The sequence below is a fragment of the Sebastes umbrosus genome, chromosome 9 (assembly GCF_015220745.1).
Source record: "Sebastes umbrosus isolate fSebUmb1 chromosome 9, fSebUmb1.pri, whole genome shotgun sequence".
Taxonomy (NCBI): domain Eukaryota; kingdom Metazoa; phylum Chordata; class Actinopteri; order Perciformes; family Sebastidae; genus Sebastes; species Sebastes umbrosus.
In genome coordinates, this window is record NC_051277.1 from 22435612 (window position 1) to 22455956 (window position 20345).

General features: G+C 44.8%; 1 protein-coding gene across 8 annotated transcripts in view; it reads left to right on the forward strand.

The window, feature by feature from the left end:
* unc5a (unc-5 netrin receptor A) overlaps positions 1 to 20345 on the forward strand; it is a 286747-nt gene that overhangs the window by 240041 nt on the left and 26361 nt on the right. For 5 of the 8 annotated variants that reach the window (XM_037780571.1, XM_037780572.1, XM_037780573.1 and 2 more), the window contains 5 exons: positions 2158 to 2301; positions 3952 to 4055; positions 5304 to 5484; positions 8593 to 8760; positions 15365 to 15529. In XM_037780571.1, the coding sequence (XP_037636499.1) occupies positions 2158 to 2301; positions 3952 to 4055; positions 5304 to 5484; positions 8593 to 8760; positions 15365 to 15529 (762 nt within the window). The remainder of the gene's footprint in view (positions 1 to 2157; positions 2302 to 3951; positions 4056 to 5303; positions 5485 to 8592; positions 8761 to 15364; positions 15530 to 20345) is intronic. The other 3 variants (XM_037780574.1, XM_037780576.1, XM_037780578.1) reach the window with 1 other exon arrangement.

Sequence of the window (20345 nt, forward strand, 5' to 3'; positions counted from 1 at the left end):
TTTTATATTGCTCCATTTCTACCCACCGCAGCTTTAATGACTAACACATAATAGCAAGCACACACATATAAAACAAAATATAACACCTCCTAAATCCCTCCCTAATGTACAAGATGTAAATTGCTCATAGCTGCATATACTTTAAATAAAAGTGTATATGTAACCAATAAAAAACTGCTGCTCCTGCTGCATTAGACTTAATTTCATTTTTTTTTCTGTAGGTGCTATAGCTGACTGTTTGTTTAGAATACACAAAATGCAACTGCAGGAATAACCATTGTTCTTGAATTGCATATGTAGTGAATTTGAATGTTCTTGTTGTAGACGGTACATGTTTTTTTATTTCTTATGTTTTAAGGGGAAAGCCAAATGCTGCCATGCTGCTGATTCGAAGGAAGAGGGAGGGTTTCTTCTGCTCCATTTGTTCATTCTCTGTAGTGCCCATTTTGTTACTTTAGCCATTTGTTTTAGTATTTAGGTGCTCTCTCAGCCTGGGCCACACACTCTCACTGCAGACACACACACACACACACACACATCTGACAGAAGAGCTGGAATTGAGAGACAGAAACAAAGTGAACAAATGAGAGTGAACTCCTCAATCCAGCCTTTTATTTCAAACTTTTTTGACAGTTCTTCTGCTGAATTATTTAAAGCCAATATGAACATACAAACATCAGTTTTTCTCCTTTTTTGCAGAGAAGAGCACGTCTTGCACGCAGCACAGGGTGTTGTTGACGCTCTGAGTGGCGCTTCAGGGCTGGATTCACTGCACACGTAGTCACATTTACTGTGATCGCATATAGCAAAATCTACCGCATTTAGACGCTAATACATGGGGGGGCGTCCACCAGTGACCCTCACAGCTACTTATCACCGCGTGGCTGCCGGCGATGGAGCCACTCGGCTCTCCTCCCCGACAGCTCGTGTCACCGCTGGGCCAGCCTGCACATGCACAGATCCATGCACAGTTTGCCTCGAATTGTTTACGAAACATTCGCCGTTTTTGGTTTGATGAATAGTCTGTAAGTGCTTTCTGTAATTGCTGTATAGGTTTGACGGCCTGATAGGTGCCACTTAGCCAGGCTTCAGTCGGCTTCCGTCTGGAGCTGGGAATGATCACCACAGACAGATCAAGTGTGCGAGGGGCGTGTAAGAGTGTCACAAAGTGCCTTTATGTAAATGCCGGTTGAAGAGCGGCTCTCCATTGAGACTCAAATATACAGCATTGTATATGCTACTCTGTCAGTCTCGGGGATGTGTCCTCTGCGACTGTAAAATGTTCTGAGTTCATATAAAAGGTTCAACACCTCTCTCTCCAGAAGACCCCAGAGAGAAAAGATGAGAAGGAGAGAGTAGCTGGAAGCTGGGGGGAAACACGGCAATCTCTTCATCAGAGTGAAGAGAAAGTAGGACACATGGTAGGGATCAAGGTCGTAGCTCAATATATAAAAAAATACCTCTGGATTACAGGCCCCAAATAAAAGGTCAAAGGAAAATGAAATGAAGGATTGCTTCTCGAATATCAAAACAGACAGGAATCTGACAACATTATGTTGTTTGGACGGTTTAGCAGAATGGATTTCGTCCCAATCTTCCTTTTGTTTAGAGAAGCGTTGTCTTTACTTTCTTCTTGAAAAGCAATAAAGCTATTTTTTGCACGGCGTTACAGCAGCATCACTTATATCAACACCATGGAATTGCTCCATAGATTGTGAACTGTTCCCCCCACCCTCCCACTCCTGGATTTAATAATAGAGTATTTTTGTTTGTAGAGTGTTTGTTTAGCGCTTCCTTGTTCCTTCCCAACTGTTGGTGTTTTTAACGTCTTTCAAATTACACCGAGGATAGCTGTGAGGCTCTCTTCTCATTTTCCTCAGTTAACAAGCACTCTGTTTATATATGATTATGGTTCTCTGCTTGTTTATTCTGCCTGGCTTTTTTTTAAATTACTTCGCCGGTTTAGTTCAAGGTACAAAATGCACTAAAGGATTCAGTTGAGCTCGTTTGTTTTCTTTCCGTGGATAAATATTATGGTCATTTTATTCGTCGGGCGCCGTCAAACGAGCTGATGGGGATAAACCTGCGCTCATTCAGCTCCCCCCCCCACACACACCATTCACCATTTTGACAGTTATTCTTGTGTTTGCTTTGCAGCGCTGCCAATCATGCAGGTGACAATTGACATCACCAGACAGCAGGTGGAGAAGATCTTCGGTCTCGACGAGTACTGGTGTCAGTGTGTCGCCTGGAGCACCACCGGAACCCAGAAGAGCCAAAAGGCATACATCAGGATTGCTTGTGAGTGCACTTTTAAAATGATCACTTTGTCATTACAAATGCAAACGCTGCCTAACAAGGTGCTTACATATTGCACGTCATGGTTGTAATAAGAGGATATTAGCAAGATGATTTTTTTCACTTTGGGTGGTTGGGGAGACTAACTTTCATTTAACAATTAGCCTAGAGGCCATTATCATCTGTGCACCACAGTGCATTACTGTGATTACAATTTAGTTAAATCATCTTCCTGCAATTCTACTTAAGAAGTAAATATTCAGCCCTGGCAGGGAGAAACAGAGAGTAATGCATCTGCTTGAAGGCAGACTTAAAAAAAAAAGTAGAACACTAAATTTGAGTATTCATGAGCATATTTTTCACTGGATACAGTACATCAGCAATGATCCCTATGAAAGTAACTGGAATAAAAACAGATTTGAGATTTATTGCTGCGCAGCAATCATAAATCTGTCTGGGGAACACAGACACATCCCTCGCTGCAGCCTCAAAAGCTTTATTAGAAGAAGCCATTTTACATTTGAGTATTTCAAAGCATTTCTGCCTATTAATTCCCACATAAATATGCATTATTCCAGACAGAGCTGAACGCAGCGCTGTCTCCAAACCACCAGACGTTTTGAAAACACACATTCATTATCCGACCTTGTTTGAGAGCTCAACAAAGTCAGTTAGATGTAAGATAAGGAGACACACACACACACACACACGCTTAAATAACAATGCGTTTTTTTGTGCACGCGCCAGTTCACATTCACGTGCACGCACGTACACACTCGCAATACATTTGAGCCTTCCAGGACTGTTATATCTTAAGTCTCCCCCAGTCTCATTGTATCGGCTCTAATTAAATTGAATGTCGTGAAACTCTCTGCTTGTCTCAATGTTTCTCTCAGTCTGATTGGTCAGGACAGGCTCAACATCTGTTTAAAGGAATTCACCGGCGGCTCACAGCCTCACCCTCAGCCCCTTGCAACACAATAACACATTGCTTCACTCTGAGTCAAAACCTGAGGTGAACACATCAAATTTGGGCCAACCTACCAGCTATCAGCGTCCTGTCTACCTCATCAGATACAAATGGCCTTGCATTTATATACACTTATAATAAGCATTGACAGTTTTTACCTCTGTTATTCCCAGCCTGGGCTTACGGACAAATGTATGGCAGGACTTGGTGCGACAGTAAGAGTATCCAACGAGACGTAATGTGGAGCCCCATGCAGTCAGCCAGGCTTGCAGGAGCTCTTGTCCAGGCGCCTCGGGGCTGTGTTTTCGTGTGGCTGCTCCAAGCCCTCATACAGATGGAAGCTGGAGGCTGGCGGATGCTGGAGAGAGGAGAGTGGGTGGTAGGGGAGGAGGGAGGGGTAATGCAATTGCTTTTGCTTGATGCCGGGCCCCTCTGGCAGCAGACAAGCATCTCTGAACCAGCCAGGCAGCCTGTAATAAGCAACATGGTTGGTGCCACCGATCCCTGTGTGGCTTAGGGGCCAACTGGAGTGCGACATGCTCAGCGAGGCCATGGGTGGACATTTCAAGAGTTTAGAAACCTCACCAAGCCAAGTTTTGTGGATAGAAGTATTTCATTTAACTTCACAAGCTCTTACAAATATCCTAATTGGTTGCGTTTCTCCCCGTCTTTTTTTCCCTCAGACCTGAGAAAGAACTTTGAGGAGGAGCCGCAGGGTAAAGAGGTAGCATTGGACCAGGAGGTGTTACTGCGCTGCCATCCCCCCGAGGGAGTGCCACAAGCCGAGGTGAGACACGGATACAGAAGATATTTATAGGCCCACATCTAGCATCCATTTACCCTTTCCTCACCAGGAGGACAAAGAGCAGAAAGTAGCTGAGGATCAGCTCCCCAGCATCTCTCCCTGCTCCACCAGGGAACAGACAACCCTGTACGGATAAATTACACCTCTAATTATTCCCCATTATTGATTTATTATCTCTCTTACATCTCTGAGAAGCCGTATATCACAGCGTCTCGTCACATCACTCAGGATAGGCTTGGAGGCTTCACTCCCCGTTTGGCATCTCTAAAGGCCCATCCATAATTAATGGGTCTATTTGCCTCTTTCTCTCTCTCCCTATCTCATTCTCTATCTCTCTGCTGTCTCTCCATGTCCTATGTCTCTCATACACTCTCATACACTCTTGTTCTGCTCAATTCTGTCTCTCTATTCACGTCTCTCTCTGGTGTGTGTCTGCGTTTAGACGACCAGACTGGGGCCAGCTGTTTCACCTCGTCTGCTGCATCCTCCCGGTCCCAGATAGGCACTAAGCGCTCTAATAACAACGCGAGAGCAGGTTAGGCCAGCCACTCAGACAGCCCAGAGACCGGGAGCGAGCAGACTAGCCAATCACAGCTCGACAGTGTAGGGACAGTTTGCAGAGAAATGGGACAGAAGGTGCCACCCGCAGTTCAGCAAAAAAGAACATCGAAGCAGAAGTCACCGTCGGAGAAAGTGGGGATAGAGCACGAGAGGAAGAAAGCCCAATTATATACGGCATCGAAACTGGCAGTAATACCAACAACAATGCTGTCGTACCGTAGCTACTCTCGAGACGGCACAAGGTCAAGTGAGAGCAAGAAAACAAGCAAACCAATCTGAGAGTACACCAAAAACGGAATAACATCAGTTTTGGCTTTTGCAAGAGGGCACAGAAACTACACAAAGCTTGATCAGTTTCTCTCTCAGACCGCCGACAGCTACAGAGATCTCCAGCAGCTACGAAATAAAAGCTACATTTCCCACACAAAAAGAGAATTAATATTAAAATCAGTAGGGTGTATGGATATAATAATTCCATCTCAGTATCAGTATCATACCATTTGTTCTCCTTTTGTCTGTTTGATTGCATCAAAAACAGAAATATCTCACTGCTTTTCCTGTAAAACTCTGTGATCCACAGCACGTGTGGTTATTGTAGAGCTGCATGGGAGGGGGAGACGGTTTCTATTCAGCTGCAGTGATTTTTGACCACTGAAACATATTTTTCAGGTGGAGTGGCAGAGAAACGAGGATGTGATCAACCCAGCGAGCGACCCCAATTTTTTCATCACAACTGACCATAATCTCGTCATCAAAAAAGCCCGGCTGGCGGACACGGGCAACTACACGTGTGTGGCCAAAAACATCGTCGCTCGCCGCAAAAGCACCCCCGCCACGGTCCTAGTCTATGGTAGGTGATCACTTCTTTCGACAGGGGTCAGAGCTGTGTTCACGGAGGGTATTGAGAGGTCTGAGGTCCAATGAGCTTCTAAATATACAAATGACTTAAATGACTTATGTATTGCTTGCATGTTGCTTCCCTTGTCCCACAATAACCTCTGCATGTTTTCTTGCATGGAAGATACCTGGGTGCACTTCTTCTATCAGGTGGTTGCAACATTACACTCCGATTCTACAGTGTAACAATATGCAGTGTTACGCCAATGTGACATATGGTGACAACTTGCACAAGTCAGCTCTATTTTTCAATAAACAATGAATTAAACTATGATAAATTACTACATAAAGACAGAGAAGCGTATCTGCACATTAATTAGCGCAACTTAAAATGTTACTGGCAGCCATTCTGCTAGAGCTGGCAGTCTCCAATCTCAGTGCTGCCATCTTCCTCCTCCTCTGTAGTGGATCCAATACGGGACGAGAAATTGAATTAACAGCAAACTGTAAATAATGACTTGGCTTGATAAGCGGACTGATCTTTATTAAAATACAGAGAAACAGCATATTTTCTATCACAGAGGGTTCCTGCATTGGCACTACTTAATTGTTGCATACGTTACAGAGCCATACTTAATTCTCAGCTACATGCAAACAGGAGATCACGTGGGAATGCATTTGAAAAATGTATAATCTGGCACAATATCTGACACAGCGTCCGTTTTTGTCGAGGCTGCCAGAAGAAGCCGATACTGTGATGTGCTGTAAAGTCTGAACAAGAGTTCTTGTATATTATCTAACATGACGGCAAAGAAAAACACACCATATGCCACAAATATACAGCACTATGTAGGAGTATGCACACCTCTTCAGTTTTTGCATCATTTCTTCTGCTAAAAAATGTGTGAGATCTATACACTGTTATCCTTATACTAGACTTATAAGAAAATTCTGGTAAAAAAAATTGTATTACATGAATAAAGGGTGCATTGTAAGTATGCATGTCCCTTGTGAAATCAAGGTCTCAGTGGGAATTATTTGATCAAAACTTAATATCTTGTGCAGTTCTCACATTCAGGTTGTAGCCACTTGAATTATAATTGAATTCATTTCCACTCAAGATTGCAGTTACTCTGCCTTACAAAAGCTCCCAGTGGAATCTCAATGGATTTCAGGGCGAAGGATGAATTCAGATCTGAAAACATGAGCAAACCGTGGACCGCAAAGGTCATTTATAGATGGCTTTAGAGCCTTTATGTATCTATCAATCCAGTACCATATCTAAAAATATGCATGTTTATAGATTAGAACTATAGTGAGAAAACACATGCATGAATTACTTTTGAAGAGAGATCGCTGTATTTTAGATCGTTGACAAAGCACTTTAAAGTAATTTCCTTTTAGGGCTGATTTTGTAATTCACCAAGCTGTGCAGACCCTGTAGGGGGTTCAAACGTTTAGATAGAGCTGTATGACTGTAAATATAGTTGGAAATTGAGGCATGTGCACTCTCACGGTGAACGGTTTCAAATGAAATGTGTTAATTTGGAGCATGCAGTCAAAACACACATTATCATACACTCCTCCAAGCCTCCAAGCGTGAAAATAAAAATGCCCAATTATTCCTACAGTTGATTATAATTGATTAGCGTGTTGTTGAAAGACTTCGCTCTGCAGATGAAGAAATCCAGAGTTGAAATGACTGCGGAGGCAAGGGCATTCACATTCCTATTGTTTGCCTTTCTTGCATTGTCAAACAATAGTTTTTGCTCTTCGACCCGACAAATTGTGAACAAATTGCTGGGGTGCTTGCATGTGTAATTTTATTCCTTCACATCACTCTATGTGCTTGACAAGATGACAAAATGTATAACCACTGTCGTAATATTTGAGGTTAAATCACAATAGAAGTGGTCTTGTTCAAGAAAGAAAAGAACAACCGAGTTACCTGAGAGCATCACAATCCACCGTGCTAGCTGATCTAGCTAGCTGTAGCAAGTCATAATAACTGCTACTTTTCAAAGGGGGTTCAACGGGGGGCCAGAGATGTATTTTAACAAGGTCTGGCTGGTGTGACTGCACTCTGTGCTAAGAGGTAATCAGGGGCCGAGTTGCCTGGCAATTTACCTCGCTGTGGCGGGCAATCAATCGCATAGAGAGGGCGAGGAAATGATTCAGCCACGACAAGCACAGGGGAGAGTTAGGGGGGGAATTAGGGAAGGGGAGTATGTACAGAGAAGGAACGACAGTGCTGTTCAAGTCAATAAATCAAGAATCTCGGTATCTTGTAAGCTGAGGCAAACACAGGGTGTACAGGAAGGAGCTGATTAGAATTAAATCCGCGTGTTTGATGTAATCGCCCGCCGTGATCGAGCGATATAGTGTAGCAGCAATTATGTCCCAATAGACGGTTAAGGTTCAGTACATGGGCACTGGGGTTTAAAGTGCCTGAACTTTTCTTTTCAAATATAAAAGAGGAATAAATGGCACTGTGTTCTCTACAATTCTAAGAGTTGAGGAATGACGTGTGAAATCAGTGGTGGATGTGTGAAGGACATAATCTGAATTACTGGAACAGCCACGATATATTTATTTTTCAGTAGTGGATTGGCATTTCCAAGGAGTAGGCGTGTTTTTTTTTAATGCATTTATGACCACGAGCATTTTGCTTTAGATGGCATTTCTTTACAGTGATTATATTCGGACTATGTTATGAGTGTTTTGTTTAATGTCTTGCGGTGAGATTTCGAGGGATATTTAAAATGCCCACTAGTTACTTTGCAGAAACTGTGTCTTCCTCAGAGATAAGGTCAAAGATGGCAAGCTGTCATGTTATTTTCTGCTCCCCGTTGAAGCCATTTTGTTTTCAGTTGGCTGTAATTCCAACTCGAACGCAGGAAGCAGCCCCACTTTGCTCTCGCTCTACCATTAGTTCACCTTGCAGTGCTGAACCAAAGAGTGTAACAGCAGTCACGATTATTCTAGCGCAACACACCTCTTCTTCTTGGTGCATGTCGGGTAATCCTGGCTGCTCTGTCCCTTCATCCATCCATCCCTCCTCAACCTACCCCCCTCTCCCTCACTCACTCCATCCCTTCCCCCCACGTCGCTGGTCTGACAGTCAACGGCGGCTGGTCCACGTGGACCACCTGGTCGTCCTGCAGTGCTGTGTGTGGGCGTGGCTGGCAGAAGAGGAGTCGGAGCTGCACCAACCCCACGCCACTGAATGGAGGCACATCCTGTGAGGGGCAGAACGTCCAGAAAAGTGCCTGCGTGGCCACCTGTCCAGGTAACTCCCAGGCAACCCCGTTTGTCCTGTGGCGCTTGGCTTCCTGTGGCTTCCTTTTTGCATTTTTTTGCATCTAGAAGTCATCAATTCATCTTTATTTTGGCTGCCATTTGTTCCAGCACCCAGGTCTTTCCTTAGATGTCAGTGCTTCTGTTGTTCCCTGCAATTAGACCGCTTACACAGCAATGTCAGAGTCTATTAGTCTCCACAGTACGGCCTCATCCTGCAAGTGATTTATTGTTCACTCTTTGTTCACATATCTCTTTATCCCACTGCGCTGTACGTACGCAGACCCTGCTTTTATTTCAGAGACCTGTCTGCTTTAAGAGACATGGTCCCAGCCATGGCATTGTGTCAGACCAGCTAGTACATCTGTTATTCTTTGCTGCTCAAGCTACGTAGTAAATATGGGCAATAAAAAGCTGAATTATGGCGGGCCTTCGTGCCATGTTTACGTGTGAGGAGTGGAGGGAGTTTCATTTGCCTGCCCGTTCTCCCCTGTGAGAGCGCCGGAGAGGCAGAGAGTGTCCTGCCTGATACTGAGCAACACATATCGATCTCCGGTAGCCCGAGATGGAAGTCAAGCTGCTTCATTTGCAGTCCCACATTAGCCCCCTGACAGAGGGAGAGATAGCGAGGGAGAGGGAAAAAAAGAGGTGTAAGGTGAAAGCAGGGATAGAGACAGATGGAATCAGATACAGTGTAAGGAAGGCAGGAACAAAAGCCCAGAGTGACAGGGAGGAGAGGAAAACTGAGAAAGAAGTAGAAAAAGCCTGAGCGTGTACAAGAGCCTGCTGTTTAGCTGCCAGCAGATCAGTCTGTGGACATATAGCTGAGGCTCTGCAGCCCTGCTGACCGCAGGAGAAATCTCCCACGCTCGGTAAATAGCAGAGAGGGAAATCCAACACCTCTGGCAGTGGCAGCTTCTCCCTGCCTAAAACAGAGGTTATCTTCCTCAGTGAATCAGGGCGTTGTGTTACACATCTCCCATGTAAAGACATCACTAGATGTCAAGCATGAGTGTAAGTAACATGGCCCACTGGAATACAGCGGGAGGAGGAGGAAGACAAAGGAAACACGGCAATGCATGACGCTCCATCAGGACCCTATCTGGATGGATTTGGAATTATTAGCGTTGGAGCAACGAGTAATGGAATTAGAGGGGTGTCCAGGGATGCTTGACAGCAAAGCAGGATACTGACCTCCATGAGCTTAAAGAGATTAATGACAGACCAAGCTGCTATTGTTAGACTAAACCCCGCCCCCCTCTATGTCTCTCTTGCCCCACAAGGAGAAAGTGTGTAATTTCAACCCTTAGGGTGCTGTGACAGAAATTGCTTCTGTGTCCTGTGAACACAGTTTGCAGAGACTTTAGGGAAGAAATAACTTTTTTTTTTTTCTTGATGAGAGACGCTACAGCGACGTGACCCCACTCACACCTCTATCAGTCCTGTTGTTTGGCAACAGAGAGTAGTCTCTGCCTCCTTTTCTGTCTCAGACAGAACATCAGTGGCACAGACCGCCCCAGCTGTCAGATCCCGGAGAGGGTTCCCCTCAAGGCCGAAGTCCACCACGTCCAGAGCCTGGGGATGACGGGCTGTTATTTCCGTCCACAAGCGGTACCGCGGCTCTGTTGTGTACTCGCATACACGCCTCTACATACACGCCTCTGGGGTCCCTCGAGATGAACTGATGAACTGACCGCTCCCATCATTTGTCACCTAGCGTATACACACATACAGACCAGCAATAACAACCCCCAAAATACATCTGAATCCTCACTTTTTAATTCATCAAATACATGATTAACACATGCATGAATCATCAGCATGAATGCATGGATAGACGTCATAGAGTCACGTTCAGCGAGGGGGAACAGACAAGACCAGCCTAGCAGAGAGCGTCATAACATACTGGATAACAACTTTAATTATCACTTTGCTTATAGACTTCGCAGGTCTAATCCACTGCACTCACAGTGGATGGTGATTTCAGCCCATTTCTGAAGAAAGAGACTTGAGCAGAATGAATTACATGGGGAGCTGTAATGCTGCAGATAGACATCATGTTATTTATTTAGACACGGCTGACATTTGGATTCAGAAGCAGTATTTTTTTATTTTAAGTCAGCCTTGAAAGGCATTTTTTTCCTCAGTGCCTTTGTTTTTGAGTTGCATTTTGAAAAATACATTTAATTCTGGTCTTGTTTCAACAGTTCATTAATTATCTAGACTTAAGATTCTTTGTCGATTATAAGCTCTCCAGTGCATTTAACTTACAGCATTAGCTCTCTGAAATGAGTGACAGAAAAATCCATTTAGGTTTTTAGCTGCTTTTTCTTTGTAATTTGCAGTTGCAGTCTGTTTTGTCTCAAACACATCGATGGCCTCACAGATTTGCTGTGCTCCTCCATTGGGGATAAAGAGATGCTGTCAACTGAATGAATAATCGCTGAAAACAAATCAATTCAAATTTGGAACATGCAATGGCTATAATTTGTCCCTGCATTGCCCGGCTAAGGCTATATATATATTTGTTGTTGAAATGCCGATGGCCATGTGTTGTTCCACATTTTAAAAAAAGTAGCATTATTCCTTCAGAGCAGCCACAGAGGCACATTTCCACACATATACTTCATGTGAGCTTCCACAGACCGACACCATCTACGACGGCCTGTTCACTAACAGAACGCTCCACACGTCTCTTCACAATGACTCTTGTGTCTAAACATGAGCTCCCACCTCTCATCTGGAGAAGTGTGAAGCTAGAGAGGCTCATCTGTATTTTTGTGTAAGTCTCCAAAGTGTTTTAATGAGAGTTGACGGAGGCCTGTGTGGCAGATCAGATGGGTTGCATGCTGGGAGAGACGCAGGGAGCTGTGGAGGAGGAGGAGGAGGAAGCTGAGGCTAAAGCTAAAGCCTGAGGCTCAGAGCAGAGCAGATCAACACTTGAGACAGCGAGTAGCCAAACCATGCAAGAGCTTATCTCCATTTCTCCTTTCTTCTCTCTGCCTTCTCCTTTTTCCTTTTGTCTCCATGTCACCGTATGCCGCCGAAGTGTCCCACATAAATCTGCAGTCCATCCCTCACCCTTTCATTTACTCGCGCAGACTTGTGGTCGGAGCCAACAGTCATGGCAAAATGTCAGATCGCGCACAACATTTCCAACAAAGAAACACTACCTGAACCAACAGCAAATAGTTAGTCCCCAGTTTTGGAAGTGACACCTGCCCCCCACAAATGAAAGGAACTGTTGCCGATGAGTTAGAGAAGAGTAAACAACCTGGAGAGATTTCTAACTCGTGTGAATTATTTAAATATTGTACTGATCCCTCGGGCTTGCCAGAGGAGCCGTGAGATTTCTACTCGATGGAAAATAAACAGACTCGGGGCTGATGTATTTGTGCACGCGTGCTTGTAAGCGTGTGTTTGTGCATGTTCGGGTTGTACACATGCAAGTTAGCGCCCATATGTCTACTGTCTGCACTGCAGGCAAATGTCTAATTCTACTCCGGTAGTAAGCATCCTTGTGTCTCTGGATATTATCAGAGATTGTTCCGGAGACTTCATATTTTATCCAAGGAATAAATAAAGGCTGTGGCTAATAAATGTGAGAGAAAAACACTTTAGTTCACTGCGAAAAGACGGTGGCCATCTGGTGACAGCCTCGCATCAGCGCTGTTTTTAATCACTCTGTGGCATTTGTTTTGGCTCACCCTCTGCGTATCTCATTCTGTCTCATTTTGGGTTGTTCTAGTGGTTTAGTTAACATAAGGGGGTAGATTCAGCTTTGTACAGTTATCGATAACACACTAAATCAGACACTAACATCTGATTTTTAAAGATTATAAAATGTATCCGAAATACATAATACGGTTTAGTCTCTGTTGCATCACCCACTTCTGTGGTAAGCTATCAACCCCCCCTCCATGGGTCTGTGGTTTTCTGTGGCTTCTTTTCATCAGCCTTTGAACATCGGGATTAGGGGTAGTTACAGTGCACACGTGTGTTGACAGGACAGTGGGAGCAGAGGGGCGGCCCGCTGGTCTCAGTGGTGCTTGTCTACCTCCTCTTGTTCCCCTCAAGGACACAGAAGCCATAGGTGTCCGATGATCTCGGACTGTGTCCGTCAGCAGCCGTTTTGAACAGCCAAGCCTCAAACAGGCCCTCCTATTGACCTGTAAAGAATGGTTGGCTTCCTTTTGCTTCTCCCCCCTACAACATGTCCAAATGGGGGCTTGCCACTGGGCTATTGTATTACTTTCCCTCCTCAGAGACCTGCCTGACCTAAAACCTGTGGTGCTGCATGATTGAAAATCAGCTGTGGTGCCTTTTGCAGTGGCGCTAACAATCTCTTTCTGGGGATTTGATAAGGAAAACTGAGGCTGTGGATAGCAATTTTCTTATGTGGATTCTGAAAAAGTAAAAGGATGAGGTTTGGCTCTGATTTCAGCTTTAAATTTGAAAAAAGAAAATCAAGGAAACTGTCAATTTTGTTGCTTCACTTCGCATTTATTGTAACCACTTACTATCTTCCCACTTCCTTTTATGCTGTCCAAACATGTCTCTGGTCTCTGCTCCAGTGGAAAGCCTCTTCTGTTGCTGAAATATTTGTAACATCTGTTCAGACTGAGTCAGACAGGCCATCAAGAACCGCTCATGCATCTTCATCTCTCTTTGATTTCCCTCAGCCTCGTGTCGCATCCACATCCTCATGAGCAGCACCCTGTTCCCACTCCAATCTCCTTGTTTGAAAATGTTATTTGCATGGCCATTAGTCTTGCTTTGTGGTGGAAAAGAGAAGTAGAATTTCATCACCTCATCGGGGCAGATGTTGATCTCATCTCTTTATTTCACAGTGGTGTGGATAAACTGAGGGGCGACATAATATATTCATTAGGATGTAATTCGCTATTCAATCATTCTCGTTCCCAGCCTGGATAATCAGCCCACTGGCCCATGGATGGGTCCACTCAATGCCAAACAAGGACAATTATCTGATTGGTTCTGCTCTCTCTGCCAAATGGATCCGACTGCAAAGAGGCCCAAGCTGTGTCAGCATCCCATCACACATGCAGACTTGTGTGGGAGCAGGGTCTAATTCACACACCTGTGCCTTCTGCCTCATACGCTCACAGTGCCGTTTAGCTTGTTTTCCAATTGGCTGTGAAACCAAATAATATCATTACTTGGTACAGTTATGCAATAATAGGCATCCCTCCCTGAGTGACTCTCACGTTTATGTTTTATTAACCAAAGTCTCTGACCTGCTTTCTTTGGGTTGTGCCCCGTGCACTATTTATTGCTCGGATTAATGAGCGCTAAGGTCTCCTTGGCCTAAGGTCAGCCAGGAGGAGGGCTACTGCCGTCATAGTGGTGTGCTTGTACTCTGTGTGTGTGTGTGTGTGTGTGTGTGTGTGCGCAGCTCTGGTGATTCTTGTCTGGTCCCCTTCACCCTTACATTTGGGAGAGAGAAAGAGCGAGACAGCGGCGTTTTTCCCCCATGAGAGCTCATTACTGCTCTTTTTCCCATTAGCCCTATGGTAACCTTCCCCAGGCCTGGCGCTGTGTCACTCCCAATATCACTCCCAGCCACCGTGCCAACTCCCCCCCCACCCCCCCCCCCCCCTCAACGATGCCAAATTACCCCCACCTTTGCGAAAATGGCCTCCCTCTCTGCGTGTGGCAAAGCTGCTGATATTTCTTGCAGCAGGGCCCGCACAGAACAATTACCGGCCCATTACTATTTGTTTCATTTTGCTCGTGCTGCTGATGGTGGTGGTGTGTTTGAAGTTGTGCTAGACAGAAATGCGCTGCAGGTGTAATGTACATTCGCCTCTGTTCCGAGTAATACCACCTGTGTCGTGTCGTGCATTCAAATGCGCTGCAGGTAATGCCCATGTTGCCACAGTAACGGCTTGTTTGACAAAGGAATCAAACCAAGGCAGATTTGCTTCCTCTCACAAATGTCCTTTTAGAATTTTTAAAACATACAAGCACACATGTATGTTTGACTGTAGACTAGGGCCAATTTCCCAAGGGTCAAATTCTTCTCCCTGTACAGATTTAGTTTGTTGACAGCTGGGTGTACCAGGCCACGGCAGCCTCGTACCACTGGGGTTTAGCTTAGTTGAATCTGATTTCCATGTTAAAAATAAACAAAGAAAGCAGAATAGAGACAATATGGCTCTCCTCAGCAGTTTTACGCGCTTTGGTTTCCCTGTGCATCTGCTGGATTTGGGTGTGTGCAAGTGGATTTGCATGTCTTTATAATGCTTTCCCTACCAGGTTTCCATTTTAGAGCGAGTGGATTTGCACAGGATGGCAACAGAGTACTCTACCAGTTGTTTTCATCTCACACGCAAATAATACACCACTGCTTTTACACCGCTGCTGCATCTGAACTGTGTAGAGTTTTACCAGTTTGCATTGTTTGTAAGAAGGAGATAGAGCTTGTTTTATTGAAACTGTTCAGCATGTTTTTCGATCAATAGTTTTTCCTGTGAACTAAGATATCAGTGTTTGAAGTGAATCTGTTGGAGTTTTTGCTGCTGTGTGTGTGTGTTTGTGCTCACCCATTTTTTTTTTATCATGTGTTTTTGCAGTAGACGGAGGCTGGAGCGAGTGGAGCAAGTGGTCGGCGTGCGGTGCAGACTGTTCGATGTGGAGGAGCAGAGAGTGCACCCAGCCCTCACCTGGCACCGGGGGCAAAGACTGCCAGGGGCTTGACCTCCAGTCTCTCAACTGTACCAGCGAGCAGTGCCCACAGAGTGAGTGCACTAACCACCCACATACTGCAAACCGTACTCTCTCAGCTGTTCAACTCAGTGGAACAATAGGAAAGATTCAGTAGCACAACTTTTCTGCAACAGGATCAGTAGAATGCAGTTTAGTTATATATTTACTTATTACAGCCGAGCTGATGAGTGTCAAATGAACATCTTGAAATCAATAAATGTGCTCAAAACACCATTTGAGAGCTGCAGCCATAAAATAAACTGCTGATCTGATAGAGAAAAAGATGCGTGACACTCAAGTGGAAAATGTATTCAAAAATAAAAAAGCATGACGATTCAGCCTTGCAACTTTCATCAATTACAACAAGTGGATCACAAGTAATACCTTGACAGGTGTAGGATTAGCATCAATTAGCCCCTGAACTAAGGCAGGTAGAGAGGATGCGGAGGGAAAGGCTTTTCCCTTCACGCTTTTTGTTTTTGAATACAGTTTCCACTTTGGCATGTGGAGCGAGAGTGTCCTCCTCCTCTTTTTATTAGATCAAATAAACATTTTATGCCTCCTTATGGCCTCAGCTCCCTGTGATAGATGGAGGGAAAGATGTCCATTTCATAAGACACTTGTACCGACGGTAGAATTGTCAGTGGACCATTACTGGCTCGTCCCCACCTGCGTGACCTTTTTAGACGATCAGTTCTAATAAACACCGTCATGACACCCGCTGCTAAGATAATATACAACCTTTTCACCTGCGACGGTGCCGTGATGCTTTCTGAGCTATTAATAGAGCTGAGAATTAAACCATCTCTCTTCTGAATAAAACACAACCTGCCAGATAAAGGGCCACGGGTCAAATCGTCCGCGAAGACGCACTTGGCCGGTGTGCATGTGCGCTGTGATTTGTGTTTATGCTGTGCGTTTGTATAGCTACAAAGCCAATGTGTGTTTCATTTTTTGTGTAAAGCAGCCAGCGCTGTGTTCCCACTCTCGTGTGTCGTTAATAGGGCATGTGCGTACTGTCAGGATCAGAAAACCGCAAAGCACGGCAGCTGAGTGGAAAGTGGCACCACAGGGTCCACTGCTGACCAGATGGACATGAAGGGAGAGCTCTGTTGCGCCCCACAGATATCAAAGATAGAAATATATTACAGCTTCCCATCCAGAAATGATGAGTCTCAGGGTGGTGTCTCATAGAGAAAATGTTATAAATAGTGCGCTCTATGGCTGATCCGCATGATAAACACTATGTTTTAATGGGGATCCGGTTAACACGGGCCAGTGAATGAATAAGCTGAATTATGTATCTTGCACCATTTGACGTGATCAGATAGACCGATGCATGGAGAGCTGGAGGCGTGGACAGAGCTACTGTATGTTGTGTATATGTGTTAGCACAATGTGCCCGTGTGTGTGCATGTGTGTCAACCGATAGCTGAATATTGGCTGCTGCAGTGAACCAGGGAGCTCAGTCGGCCCATCATCAAAGGTCAGCAGCTCCTCCCCAGAGAGGCAAGATATATACACAAAGATGCCAGTCATTGTTCCTCACACACACACACATGCAGAGTCACTCAGTATTTACACTGACAGTGCAGAGCGGAGCGCTGGCCTCTGAAGAATGCCTGTCCCAATCTGTTCCCAGCAGATGTGTTTCCATAGACAACGGCTGTGTGAAGTATTATAATAAGCAAAATAGCAAGATGGTTTTGGCTTGTCAGCAACTCCCATACTTCAACCGTGTCTGCAGGCTATTAGCTGAGATGGAAAACTTCCCCCTGAAACAAAAGGCACCCTTCTCTTCTCCAGTGTAATCGAACAATACAACTGCAGCGTGAGCCGTAGCAACTCCGCCACAAAAGACGTCCTTTGTCTGAGGACCTCAACAAACACCTCTAATCTCCCTCATTAAGCCAGGAATGGCACACGTCAGATGAGGTTATTGTTTTTGGGTATTGCATATGTGAGAATCAACGCGAGGCAGCGAGCTTTGTGTTACAGCACAAAAATAAACAGATCTGACCCTGGCAGGATCATTTTCATAAAGCAAACAAGTGGAGCCCAAGATGGAGCTACGCAAAATCTGTGCAGGGAAATAATAAATACACTGGCAGCGTGCCAGAGCCGAAATGGCAGACAGGTGTTAGAGGGCACAAAAAGGATAGCGGGAAAAAATGATACTGCTCGTATTCTCAGGCACAGGAAATTAGAACAACATAAAAACAATTATTTGGCTTAATGTGTGTAATGAAGGTAATGATCTTAATTTGCAGCAGCATCCCGTTTTTAGGGGGGTGTCACAAATGATTGTGCGAAAACCATCCAACTATTAATCCGTCTTCAGCCTGTTTTTGACTTTGGGAGCTAATTTGGTGGCGAAAGCAGCTGATGTTTTCGTCACGGGTTTATTTGTCAGAGCGGGGGTCACAGGCTGTGTGAAAAATTGCTGAACATTTATTTTGGGCAATATTTCACCGCGACCCGCTGAGGGATGGGACGACTGTATTGTGGAGATAGTAATGGTCACGTTCACTTTGAGAGTTTTAGTAGCCATATTTCCCTGACCTTAAGAACTCCTGTGTTATTCATCTTCGGGCGAGTGACTAGGATTGGCCATGAGATGAAATATATTCCCAGGTCTCTTGATAAATGCCCTGGGAGGAGGCACAGGAGGCTGCAAAGCTTTTATTTATCAACGCGGGAGAGAGAAAGGAGCAGGTGGTAGAGCGAGTTGAGGACTATCAGGTGCAGACGTTGTGCTGACTGCCAATGCAGCGAGAGTCCAAACTTCAGCGGGATCCAGGTACATCGCCTCAGAGGAGATGAATTATAAGTCCATACCGGCCCATCTCAAGTCAGAAACTGATCCCTAACCAGCCAGCCCTGAAGCAAGTCTGAGGACCTGAACTGAAAGCTCAGTGAGAGGGGAACAAACAGAGATTGGCCCGGGGTCAACTGTGAAAACAGCTCATCACATCCACAGATTATCCGCAGGCGGGTGTCAATCATGAAGGGAGGTCACACACAAAGAGAATCAAAAGTTCTTCGCCAGCAATTACTTCAAGTGGAAACGAACGGTGGAGTGACGGCCGGCAGAGAGGAAAGGGAGGTAAATTGGTAGAGTCCATGTGGAGAAAGAGGGCGAGAGAGGGCGCGCTAGAGGGGGACTAAAGTAAAGTCCATCCAATTATAAAACCTGATTAGCTATGTCAATTAAAGTGTGATGGATGTCCTTTCAATTATTGGTTGGCATCATGAAAATCAATGAGCGGGGCCAGGAGGAGCTGGGAGCAGTTGCTGGTCAGGGTTGTAGCGAGCATCGGGATCGTTTCGCTGTGACACCTGGTGGGTCAGATAAAACTTCACTCGGTGATGCTCCGATAAGCCACCAGAGATTACAGACAGAATAGAGGGAGAGAGGGAGGAAGAAAGAGAGAGTGGGAGAGTTGTCTGATTGACTGACTTTATTGTCTGGGCGCAAGAATGGTGTGTGCAGGGGAAAAGGAAGAGTAGAGATACTGGATCTCTGCATCTGAGGTTAGCTAGGTGCCTTTGGTTTGCCCTTAGAAAGTAAACAGCAACTGGCCAATCTGAGGCTATGTTTATCCAATCAGCAGAACCCAGTTGGCCTGTCTCTCCTTGCTGACGGGTGTTGTTTTGTCTTTAGTCAGACTGCACATCTCTCTGTAGACTGCAGCGCTGGAAGTCCAAATATCACAGCCTCGTCTGGCCTTTGACTCACAAAGACAATTGGATTTTGGGAACTTTTAATGAGAGGTTCAGCCGTAGTCTCTCCCCCTTTTTGGAGCTCATCGTGGAAGGTGGAAGGTTTAGCCCAGCTGCTTACAGTTAAGCACCTCTATGCTTCCCTGAGGAGAGAGAATCAGAGGAGAGAGGTAAATGGACAAAATGAGAGGTGGAGGAAGGGGTGTATGTTAGGGATGTACCCATACCGGATCCGATATCAGGCCGATACTGAATCAAATAGCTGGATCGGGGATCGGTGAATTCTTGTTTAAGTTGTGACCAATTTGTTGCTGCATTAAAAAGGTTTAAACTTAAATTGTAATTCCTTTTAATTTTGATGATTTTTGATCATTTGATGACCAAGTTGCCTCTTGTACAATTTATTATTTTAATAATAAATAATTCAGTAAATTTATATCTATGTATTTATTTGTTACATTTTGTTTTACAAAGTTAGGAAAGCAATGTTTAATTCAAGCCTGATGTTGCCTTACACATAAAAAAAATTATCCCAGTCACTTCCACACAGTGAGGCTTACAGCTTATTAATTGAACACTGTTATCGGATCGGTACTCGGTATCGGCAGATACCCATACCCCAGGTATCGCTATCTGTTTCGGGACTGAAAAAGTCGGATTGATGCATCCTTAGTGTATGTATCCTGTAACACTCCATGCTGTAGGTGTGTTTTGTGTCAACGTGCTATGTAATGTCAAGAACAAAACGCAATATCTTGTGTTTATCTTCAGCCAGTCATTCACAATTGATTGCATGTCAAGAGATCTCTGGCATTACAACGAGCCGCCATAGAGCCCGGCTGCTTATAATCCCGCTACTTAAGGTATCAGATTGTACTGAGATAATCACCCATGAAATAGATTCTGGCATTTCTCTTTAAGACTTGGGTATGTCAGGCGGCTTTATCCAAAGAAATGGATTTTTCAAAGCAAAAGGAGAAGGCAAGGACAAATGGTTGAAAAAGAGGAGGATAGAGATGAGAGTGAGACACAGAGAGAGAGAACACGTTTTTTGACCTTTTTCTTTTTCTTTTTCAAATTTGACTGTTAGCACTCTGCTCATTTAATTGTGCCATTCTCATATCA